Raw genomic sequence first — 12,099 nt, forward strand, 5'->3', positions numbered from 1 at the left:
TATACTAAATTCATGAATCTAATTAACTAATACTCCCTTCGTCTCAATTCAAGTGATTGATTTTTTTCTACCTTTGTTTAGCGAAGATGATAATAAATAGTTAAAGTGGAGATAAAGTAAAGTAAGAGCGAGAATCATATAGAAGACAATTGTATCTACATTATTCTCTTACTTACTTTACTTTATATCAACTTTAACTACTCATATTTATTAGTATCATTTTTTTAAACACATGCCGAAAAACCGTCAATCACTTGAGATGGGACGGAGGGAGTAACAACTACGAAGGATACAAAAGTTTTTTACACATTATCTTGAATTCTATCTTGCTAAACCAAACACATAAATTAATTATCCAATGTTATATTATCTAGGCTTAACCATGATAATTTATCAAGCTTGGAATTATCATATCTTATCCACCAAACAAGCATTATTTGATAAAATATTTTCTCTTTTATTATTAAGTGGATGATGGGAGCTTATTCATAATTACTCTAATAGTAAATTTGAAAGATATTTTCCCTTAAATTATTAGACAAGTATAAGAGCTTTTTAAAGTTGCACAGTTCTCTTGGTGGTAAATTTGTAAATAGTTCATTATGAAATATCACTTTTATTTTTTAATATTTTAATTATACTATTGTCATATTCTATTTATCTTTAAAAAATATTAATTTTTGAAACGACATATGTTTTAATAGATAATTGATAAACTAAGAAAGCATTAGAAAGAAAAAAATAATTAAAATATTATTAATATTTTTTTTTACTAAAATAGATTTTTACTAGGAGTAGTTTTTTTGGGGGGGTTAGGGACGTTTATGACATGCAAAATATTTCTGTTGTGCTCATCTATTTTGATGTACATATCAATAATTTAAAAACAACACTAGTATTTATTTATTCAATAAATTTTCAGGATATAAAACAAAAATCTATCAATTTTTAGTTACTTTGAAAAAGTATCTTATTTTATTTATTTATTTATTTATTTATTTATTTATTTTGATGTATTGCTATAATTAACAAAATCAGTATATATAAGAATTATGAGTTTCTCTTTCCTGCGAATTATTACAATGGAAATATTGTATGAAACCCTAAGTCCTCTTGCCGGCGAATCGTCGACTCCTCCGCCTCCGCCGTCTTCCTCCCCCGAAATTGAACCTTACATTGTCTTGCGCAACCATATTTCCCTCTCCACCATCCAATGTCCCTCACCGGAATCGGCTGCCCCTGATTACTTCTCCCTCGACATGAACGAGGCAGCGGATAATGGCACATTATTTTCAGCCACTCCTCCTCCACCGTCGCGCGATGCCGCTCCGTCGCCGGACAGAAAGCTGGAAGGCAACTGGTTTCGCGCCAATTCTCGCTTCAGAAGCCCTATGCTTCGTCTACATAAAGGTGTGAGTTTTTTGCCGCGTACCCAACTTGTTTTGGCTAGGTTATATGTTTAACTATTGCTTAGAGTTCGTGAGACACTGGTAACTGCAGAACCAGCTCTTTCGAGTTGTGATTCTGATTTTTGATACTAAGATAGACCTTGTTGAGCTGATTAGCTCAGCATCTGATTTTTGTGCTGCTCTGTTTCGTGTATGTGCAGAGATACTTGATTTTTGTGATTTTTTGTCGCCAACTGCTGAGGAGCAAGAATCTAGGAATGCTGCTATAAAATCCGTGTTTGATGTGATCAACTACATCTGGCCTAATGCAGTGGTACATTGATTTAAATGCATTTTCTTGCTCGCAGATGATTTTATTTTTGTATTTAGTATCATGAGTCATGACTACTTTCCATAAATTTGCCATACAGGCCGAAGTTTTTGGATCATTTGAGACGGGGCTTTACCTTCCATCCAGTGATATTGATGTAAGTTTGTCAGTTGTTTGGCATGTTAGTGGTTACTGTGTATATATTGTTTTATTACTACTTTCATAGTAGGTTTCTCAACCTTGTAGTTGAAGTGGCATCTTTCCTGAAATGTGATGACTGAATTTGATGCTCTATACTTTCAGTTGTGACTTTTATTTTTGTATCCTTATTTCATCTTGCAAGTCATGCAGAAACATTACCATTACCAATATGAATTGATAAACCAGAAAATTCACCAACCGTGATATAAATAAATATATGTACTTGCATACAGTGACCGTTTGATGGATATACATTCCTCAAATCTAGTTTAGATTTGTTGCTGTCATATTGCTAGAGTAATTCAGACTTCACTTCTTCACCTGGGCACGTGAATGGTTGGGTAATCGACCATGTGTCCATGTGTCTGCTGAAACTAATGCTGTCCCAAGAATTTATCCATTTGTTTGTAGTTAAGGGAACATTGCTCTCTGGAACTGTGCATTTTTTCATATAAAATAATTATTATGAACATGTTAGTTAGGCAAATGCAACCAGTAACATAAACAGTCTTAGTTGACAGTTTATCACTTGGCAGGTTGTGATATTAGGTTCAAATGTAAGAACTCCTCAGATAGGCCTTCAGGCTCTCTCAAGGGCACTGTCTCAAAGAGGAATTGTTAAAAAGATGCAGGTATCTTTGGCGCTTTAAACTCAGTGTCGCCTAGTTTGTTGTACTTTCTCATTCTTAATTGTCTTCCTTAATTTTACAATATTAGGTTATTGCAAGAGCACGGGTACCGATTATCAAATTTGTGGAGAAAAAAAGTGGATTTGCTTTTGATATAAGGTTAGTCTCTGTTCTTCAGCTTCTTCCAAAAAAATGATTTGGCAGATTTCCGACAAGTAATTTAGTACTCCTACTAAGTAATTCCACTTGCAGTCTATACACGGTATTTGTTATAATGAATCATCATGTTTCCATTTTACCAGTTTGGGATAATAGCAGACTTGTAGAAACTTCTTAAAACATTGTTTACATGTTGGTTTATATATTTAGAGCCACATACCACACCATCTAGCAATTGTATTTATTCTCTTGAAGAGAGAGTATTATGCAAATTCATAAATTTAACTCAGAAATTGGAGCCTCGAGTACTTACTGACTCTCGTAAGCCATGCTGTTCAACTGCCCCATCAAAAGTGGGTCCAGATCAATGTGGCTTGCGGTTAAAATATAATCACGCAACTGAGGTGGCTGCATAGGAACTGTTGGTCGATGGAGATGCAATATGCTGACATCTTCTCATGTACCTCCTTTCTCACATTAACACTACTGCCAATCTAAGCTTTATCTCTAAACTATTGATCTGGCTATTTTTTTCTCATGCAAGGTTGCTAGAGACAGATTTCTGCCTAAATTGCCTCTTTCCCTTCCTCTAACTTTCGAATCTCTTCTACATCTCCATTTGAATGGTACAACATTTGATCTGATATGGCAGGTCGTACCAAATTGTCAGCAGCACAATTGAACAAAACAGAATTAAACCATCAAATAGTAATTTGTTAACTGAATGGAATAACTAGAATGAAATAACAAAGAACAGGGTTACATCTATGACCTAGGTGCATTTCATTTCTCTTGCAGTTTTCTGGGTATCTAACATTCTAATTTCTAACCCAAAATTTCTTGGTATTTTGTTGATGACTTGATGTAGACTACTGCCTGTCACAGAAACTAGAGAGATCATATAATATGTCTTGCATAATGCAGGCTGAACTTCATTTCTCATCACTTTGCATCTAATTAAGAATTTAAGATGTATACCTGTAAATGAACTTTCAGTTTTATATATTTTTTATGTGTCTTTTGAAATTAATATATCTCTCTTAACAGTTTTGATGTTCATAATGGACCAAAAGCTGCTGAGTTTATAAAGGTATTAATTTTTGTCTACCTGCTGGATTTGTTTGTTTAATTTGGATTGTGTTAATATCTAGAGACTTTATTTTATTCCAATTCATTTTTTTCTCTTTGATTTGCAGGATGCTGTGTCTAAATGGCCCCCTCTAAAACCATTGTGTCTAATTTTGAAAGTCTTCCTTCAGCAAAGAGAGTTAAATGAGGTAAAATATGTTTTGTTGTTTTCCTTCAGATTTTGATCCTTGCAATTACATTTCTGTTTAGCTTTTATTTTTTCTAAAATAAAAATTAATGGTTCCCCATTTGCATATGTGGCTGAGGTGACTCGATTCCTTGGCCTATTGGTTGGAGGTGAAGCGTCTTACCAACTGAGCTGCCCTTCATCATCCCATTTCTATTTATCATAACTTGCCACTATCCTTCAGGTGTACACAGGTGGAATTGGATCCTATGCACTTCTTTCTATGCTCATAGCAATGTTACGGGTAAATATTTTGTGTAAATATGTGAGTATTGTTTTGGAAACTAGGCTATAGGTGAATAGGACTTGTATACATTGTCTTTACTAGAATTTTCTCATGATATGTTTTCTAAACAGCTCTGTTACAAATTTCTTTTTTGGCAGACTCAGCGAGATAACCAAACTTCTCCAGAATGTAACCTAGGATTCTTACTGGTATGTCGTTACTTTTTCTAACTATATTCCAAAATTATTTTAATATTTCTGAGCCATGTGTTAAAAAACGTAATATAGTCATATTGTTTGCTTTTGATTTTTAAGAAAACTTCGTCTTACCTGATTCATAATTTGAGATTTTTGTGTAGCCTATAGGAACTTATTCTTTGAAAATATCTAAAAAAATGTTCCCTATTTCAGAGTCAAGAATATAAATTTCATACAATTTTCTTGTGGATGTTAGGTGAACTTTTTTGACATGTACGGCTGTAAGTTAAACACGGTTGATGTTGGTGTATCTTGCAATGGTAAAGGCACTTTCTTCCAAAAAGATATTAAAGGGTAACTAGTCGTCAATTTAAATTTTCTATTGGTTTTCGTATTTTTATTTTGATCAACAGTTATTTTTGCTTAAAATCTGTAAATTTTTATTTCAGATTCTCAGTCGAAGGCAGGCCATCTCTAATTGCCATTGAAGATCCACAGGTTACCCTTTGGAATTTGATTTTTCTTGCATCTCCCCTCCCCTGGAAACAATTATCAGGAACTCTATGATTCAATCATGGGAGGAGAGTGTGTGATAGTATCTGTACAGAATTTCTCTGTTCTCGTCTTGTTTTTATGATGCAATGCAAGCTCACCTCTTCTGGCTCTTACAACATGAAAGAGGGTAATTTCCCCCATTGCATGGATTGTATTTTGTAATTCATACATTTTACATGTGAAAACAGGGTCCAGGCAATGATATAGGGAAGAGCTCGTTCAACTATTATCAGGTAGGTTGTTTTCTTTATTTTGTCATGATACACGCTAGTCACTGTCGAATATAGTGGGGATTAGAGATCTTGCTGTTATTCATCTTGACTTCAACTTAATCTGGGAAAATGGATTCAATGTTTCCTTACTACTACCTTTTTTCTTAAACAAGCCCACAATTTGCTCATGCAAATTAGAGCATATGATTTACTCCACTAATAGTAGAAGATTGGTTAGTGATTTCACTGTTTTTGTAGTATCCAACTTTGTTTTTAGACATTAGTTTACCTATATCTATTTTTGGTTGTTTGCTGCAAAAACGAAGCAAACTTCACCCCTATTGCAGTTGCAGCATGAGCTGAAAATATATTCGATTAGACACCATCTTTCAGTTTTGGCAAATTACATCACAAGTGTGTTTGTGTGAGTTATTTATGGACTGTTCCACTTGCCTATGCGTGGTCTCATGTTGGTCTTGGTGCAGGCAAAATCTGCTTTTGCAATGGCTTTTTCTACATTGACTAATACAAAGACAATAGCGCATCTTGGTCCGAACAAGAGTATCCTTAGTGCTATAATCAGGCCTGATGCGGTATTACTGGAACGAAGGGGAGGGTCTGATGGGAAGCTGACATTCAATAACTTATTCCCCAGTAACGGAGAGCCTCTGGATCGGCTGCACAGTGATCAGCAGGAAATTTACTGTAACTGGGCCTTGAACGATGAGGAGGCGGAACCACTCCCACGTGGAGTTGGTGGAACTCCTGGTGATAGCGATGTGAAATCATCAGGTAAGAAAAGAAAGGCTTCTAAGGAGAAAAGATCTTCTAAAAAGGTGAAAGGTCATGCCTCTATAGACAGACGCGAAAAGGAGCAGAGCGAGAAGAGGTGGGGGCCAAAGCGGAGATGGAGACACCTTCAGAGCTCGGGATGATAACTGATTTGAGAAGTGAGACTCAATTGAAGATTCAACAGGAATCATGGCCTCGTTGTATCATTTCAATCTGTATAATTTTGTTAGGACTGAATATAGGAAATGCAATCTGCAATAGTGTTCTAGCCAATTAAACGACTTTTGATATCTTTTAAACACAAAACTAGTTTTCTGAGTATTCGCATTAAATGCTTAAATTTTGGCAAAACACACCTACAGGCTACAAGTTTGTGTACTAATACATTTTATTTATTACGTTCTACAATTTTTTCGGTTCAGGTTCTTGTACAAATATATTTTGTTTGAGTGAACTATAAAAATAGTCTTTGAACTAATGATTTATTTCACAAGTAGTCCTGGATTTTAAAAATATCTCTAGTAGTCCTTGAACTAAGGGTTTAATTTTATAGGCAGTCCTTTTGCCAAAATAACTTCACTGTAGCGAATTGACTATCATGTTTCTTATTAGTTTTTTTGGTCTGCCAACAAACATTTGCCACCCTTACTTTTTATTAGTACTTTTAATAATAGATTTCATTGGCTAATTTTTACTTATATTTTATTATAAACTTAATACTCTATATAAAATTAGGACTTATATTTCACTAACTTGTTTATTCATTTTATATTATATTATAAATAGTATTTCTTAAACCCGTGCACTTACTTTTTATAATAGATCTCACTTTTCCCTCATTCATTTTTACTTATATTTTATTATAAAATTAATATTCTATATAAAGTTAAAGATGTACTATATTTCACTTAACACTTTTATTTGGTTTGTATTATAGTACTAGTATTTCTTAAACCCCTCGTGTCGTGCGGCGTAGTGTGACATCTAATGGTGGTGGATGTATTGTAGAGAGAGTAATACTTTATCTGTATGCAAAGACTTTCGTCGGTATTTTTTATTTCATTTATTGTACTCGTCCTCGGTCTTATGAAGTAAACTCTTCTTTGACCGGACTGAGTTAGTGTCCTTATTTGGCGAGTTTTATCGCTTGGATTGGACTTTCCCTGTACTCGTCCTCGGTCTTATGAAGTAAACTCTTCTTTGACCGGACTTAGTTAGTGTCCTTATTTGGCGAGTTTTATCGCTTGGATTGGACTTTCCCTAGTTAACCGGAGTGGTTTCCGGCTTATTGCAGTTCGTTTCAGACGAATTGCTTGTTTCTTAAGCTGAATTGTGGAATCTTGTATCTTCCTTAGAAGCTTGGACTCACAATTGTCTTTAATACATGATCCAAAAAAAGGGGATCAGCCTTTAAGGAACAACATACCTCAGTAACATTTATAAGAGACAAAACGCACATAACCCTAGGACCGAACTAGACACAAGAACAATAAAAATAAGAAAGCACATAACCCTAGGACCGAACTAGACACAAGACTGACCGGACCTTGTCTCTTACAAATAGAACTTCTTGAGGTTGGAAATATGCCATGTTCGGGGTACTTGTTCTCCTGACATGTGGGTTAATTTATAAGACCCTTTTCCCAGGACTTCTGACACCCGATACGGACCTTCCCAGGTGGGTTCAAGTTTGCCCAGCTTCTCTGCTCGGCTTACTCCATTGTTTCTCAATACGAGATCTCCCACTTGAAACTGCAGCTTTTTCACCCTTTGGTTATAATACCGGGTTACTTGCTCCTTGTACTTGGCTTCTTTTATGAAGGCCAATTCTCTTCTTTCTTCGGCAAGATCTAGTTCGGCTCTCAGTCCGTCGTCATTCAGTTCTGTTGAGAAATTAAGAGTTCGGGGGCTGGGTATGCCGATCTCAACCGGAATTACGGCTTCAGTGCCGTACACTAGACTGTACGGAGTTTCACCGTTGGAGGTTTTTGGTGTAGTTCGGTAAGACCATAGGACTTGAGGAAGATTTTCTACCCATTGTCCTTTGGCTTGTTCTAACCGAGCTTTTAATCCTTTCACCAAAATACGGTTTGTTACTTCCGTTTGTCCGTTTGCTTGTGGGTGAGAGACCGAAGTGAACCGCTGTTGAATATTCAACTCTTGGCACCAATTCTTGAATGTTTTGTCAGTAAACTGAGTCCCATTATCCGAAATGAGGATATGGGGTATGCCAAATCGGCAAACTATGTTCTTCCAGACAAAATCTAATGCCTTTGAGCTCGTTATCGTAGCTAATGGTTCAGCCTCCACCCACTTTGTGAAGTAATCCACGGCAACGATCAAGAATTTCATTTGCCGGGGAGCTTGTGGTAGTGGTCCTACTATGTCTATGCCCCATTGCATAAAAGGCCAAGGGCTTTGCATAGCACATAGATCAGTCTGCGGCGTCCTTGGGATATTTGCATGGATTTGGCATTTCGTACATTTTTTAACTAGCTGTACTGCTTCTTGTACCAAAGTTGGCCAATAATATCCCCATCTCAGAACTTTTTTAGCTAATGCTCTAGCTCCGATGTGGCTACCGCAAGATCCTTCATGAACTTCTCTAAGGATGTAATCCGTCTCTTCTGGTCCTACACATCGCAATAACGGTTGAAGGTAGGACTTTCTATATAGGACTCCTTCATGAAGTTCATACCGAAGTGCTCGGCATGTGATTTTCCTTGCTTCTCTCTTATCCTCGGGCAGTTGTCCTTGATCTAGATACTTTAATATTGGCGTCATCCAGTTCGGTGAACTGGTTACTGAGTGTACTTCAGCTTCATCAATGCTTCTGTGCGGTAATTCCTCCACCTTTGAGCTCGGATATGAGGCCAACTTACTTAAAGTATCTGCTCGGCTATTTCCCGCTCTGGGAATGTGGATTATCCGAAAATAAGAGAAATTTCGGCTAATACTTTGCGCTTTGTCCAAGTATTTTTTCATCCTTTCACCACGGGCTTCACTTGTACCCAGCATGTGATTCACTATGACTTGTGAATCACAATGAATTTTGAGAGATTTGACAAGTAGATGTTGCGCTAACTGAAGTCCGGCAAGAAGGGCTTCGTATTCGGCTTCGTTATTAGTGGTTGGGAATAAGAACCGAAGTGAATAAGCTACTTCGTGTCCGTCGGGAGCGATAAGTAGAATACCAGCTCCACTTCCTGTCTTATTCGAAGCTCCATCTACGAATCCAATCCAACAGTCCGGCGGCTCTACTTCGGGTTTCTGGGGCTGTGTTAGTTCATCATTGGTAGGATTTTTCTGTTCGGCAATAATAGGGATTGCCTGATCGAACTTTGCCTCTACAAGAAAATCTGCCAAGGCTTGTCCCTTGATGGCTTTCCGAGGTAGATATTCTATTGAATGTTCTCCCAACTCTATGGCCCACTTGGCGATTCTGCCTGATGCTTCGGGCTTAGTCAAAACTTGCCGAAGTGGAAGATCGGTTAAGACGCATACTTTGTGAGCATAGAAATATGGCCGCAGTCTCCTTGCTGCATTTACTAATGCCAGAGCAATTTTTTCCAGAGGTTGATACCTTGTTTCGGGACCTCTTAATGCTCGGCTTGTAAAGTAGATAGGACGCTGCTTTAGGCCTTCTTCTCGCACAAGCACCGCGCTAATGGTTTGATCTGATGCTGCTAAATATAAGAATATCACTTCGGCATCTGTTGGAGCAGAGAGAGTAGGAAGTTCGGTTAAATAACTTTTGAGTTCGTCAAAAGCCTTTTTCTGTTCGGCTCCCCACTCAAACTTTGGTGCCTTTTTCAAAACATTGAAGAACGGCATTTGCTTTTCGGCTGCTTGGGAAAGGAATCTATTCAGTGCGGCTAGACATCCAGTTAGCCTTTGCACATCATGTATGGACTTCGGCATTGCCATGTTCTGAACAACTTGAACCTTTAGGGGATTTGCCTTGAGTCCTTCCTTTGAAACCCAACAACCCAGAAATTTTCCCGAATCTACCAAAAAGGTACATTTTTGGGGATTGAGTTTGAGGTTGGCTTTTTTGAGCACGTCGAGAGTGGATTTGAGATTGTTTTCGTACTCCGAAGTGCTTCTGCTTTTAACAACTATGTCGTCAACATATACTTCAACCTCTTTTCCGATCAGGTGCCGAAATAGCTTATCTACCATCCTTTGATATGTGGCTCCGGCATTCTTTAAACCAAATGGCATCTTTTTATAAGCAAAAATACCGAAGTCAGTAATGAAAGCCGTTTTTGAAGCATCATTCTCATCCATTAAAACTTGGTGGTATCCTTTATACAAATCAAGAAAACAGAAAATTTCGAAGCCTATCAGAGCTTCTACTTTTTTATCTATGTTGGGAAGGGGGTAGCAATCTTTAGGACAGTGCTTATTTAGATCCGTAAAATCTATGCACATCCGCCATCCTCCTTCTTTTTTCTTGATCATCACAGGATTGGCCACCCAAGAAGGATATTTTACTTCAAATAACACATCCGCTTTCAGTAATTGGCGGACTTCGTCATGGATGACTTGATTTCTTTCTGCCGCAAAGAGTCTTTGCTTCTGTTTTATAGGCCGGACTGAAGGATCAATATTTAACCGATGTGTAATTACCTCGGGAGACACTCCAGTCATGTCCAACGGAGACCACGCAAAGACATCTTTGTACTCTTTGAGGAGCTGGATGGTCTTTTCCCGGAGTAGAGGTGTTCCCGCGAAACCGATCTTGACCGTTCTGGATGGATCGTCTTCGTATAACTGAACTGGTCGTGAGTTCGGCTCCGGTGTGACTTCGTTCATTTCGCCTGCCTCTGACTCCGGCTGCTGTGATTGCTATGCTTGATGGTGCCGATCTGATTGTTCGGCACTTTTAAGCGCAATCTGCAAACATTCTTTTGCTCTCTTTTGATCACCTCGGATGACTGCTATCCCTCCTTTGGTGGGGATCTTGATTGTGAGGTGATAAGTAGAGCAAATGGCCCGAACTGTGTTGAGCCAGTCTCTTCCCAGTATAATGTTATACGGGGATCGAGCTTTTACCACAAAAAACTCGATCACCGTACTGGAGCTAGTAGGCGCTCTTCCTACCGTAATCGGAAGGCTGATAATACCTTCAGGGCGGGTGTCCTCCTGGGCGAAACTTTTCAGAGGAATTGGGGCCGGACTGAGCCGAGCTGGATCCACTTCCAGTTTATCAAAACATTCTTTAAAAAGAATGCTAACCGACGCTCCTGTATCCACAAACACTCTGTGGATCAGTTTGTTTGCCACTCCGGCTTGAATGACAATAGCGTCTTGATGAGGAGAAATGGCCGGGACGGGATCTGCATCTGAAAATGTAATTACTTCCTCCTTCTTCAGCCTTTTATGTGTTGGCTCCTCTCGATTGAAGCCTCTGCGCTCTGATTTTAGAGACGATTTAGTCTTCCCGGCTGGGAGAGCGTCAATAGTCTGGATCACTCCATCATATTGCGGCTCGTCATCGTCTTCGGGATCCTGTTGCCTTTTAGGATCCTGAGGAGCGCAGTTCGCACTTCTCTGTTTCTTATTCTTTTTCGGCAGCTTGCTTTGGTATTTTTTAACGTCCCTGCTTTCACAAGAACATCAATATCTGCTGCCAAATTTCGGCACTCCTCGTTATCGTGACCGTGGTCTTGATGGAAGGAGCAATATTTATCCTGACTTCGGCGCGTGGCCGATTTCGTCATCGACTTTGGTTTTTCGAACATATCAGAATGCAGTTCGAAAATTTCCGCTCTCGACTTGTTCAATGGTACGAACTGAGCGGGTGGTTTCTCAGGATTGAGACGTGGTCCCAATCTGTCTTGTACCGGTGCCCTTTGAATTCTTTCAAAAGGAGTTCGGCGAGGATGTCCCTGATCGCTATGATCGGGCTTCCTCTTGTCTCCTCTGGAAGAGCTGTCTAAAGACCGTTTTCGACGGTCTGCCTCATCAGCACGAGAAAACTGGTCCGCAATGTCCCACATCTCTTGAGCTGTTTGCGGACTGCATTCAACGAGCTTTCTGTAGAGAGCTCCTGGCAGAATTCCATTTTGGAATGCCGAAATGACAAGTA

General features: G+C 38.5%; 1 protein-coding gene across 1 annotated transcript; it reads left to right on the forward strand.

The window, feature by feature from the left end:
* The first annotated feature begins 1,063 nt into the window (after positions 1 to 1,063).
* On the forward strand, positions 1,064 to 6,356 carry LOC121768706 (terminal nucleotidyltransferase 4B-like). Its single transcript, XM_042165241.1, has 13 exons — positions 1,064 to 1,410; positions 1,610 to 1,722; positions 1,820 to 1,876; positions 2,457 to 2,552; positions 2,638 to 2,708; positions 3,756 to 3,798; positions 3,905 to 3,985; positions 4,208 to 4,288; positions 4,408 to 4,458; positions 4,703 to 4,800; positions 4,896 to 4,944; positions 5,190 to 5,234; positions 5,699 to 6,356. The coding sequence occupies exons 1-13, from the start codon at positions 1,083 to 1,085 to the stop codon at positions 6,146 to 6,148; spliced, it is 1,563 nt and encodes a 520-aa protein (XP_042021175.1). The 5' UTR covers positions 1,064 to 1,082; the 3' UTR covers positions 6,149 to 6,356.
* Positions 6,357 to 12,099: the final 5,743 nt, after the last annotated feature.

The sequence above is a fragment of the Salvia splendens genome, chromosome 15, assembly GCF_004379255.2.
Source record: "Salvia splendens isolate huo1 chromosome 15, SspV2, whole genome shotgun sequence".
NCBI lineage: Eukaryota > Viridiplantae > Streptophyta > Magnoliopsida > Lamiales > Lamiaceae > Salvia > Salvia splendens.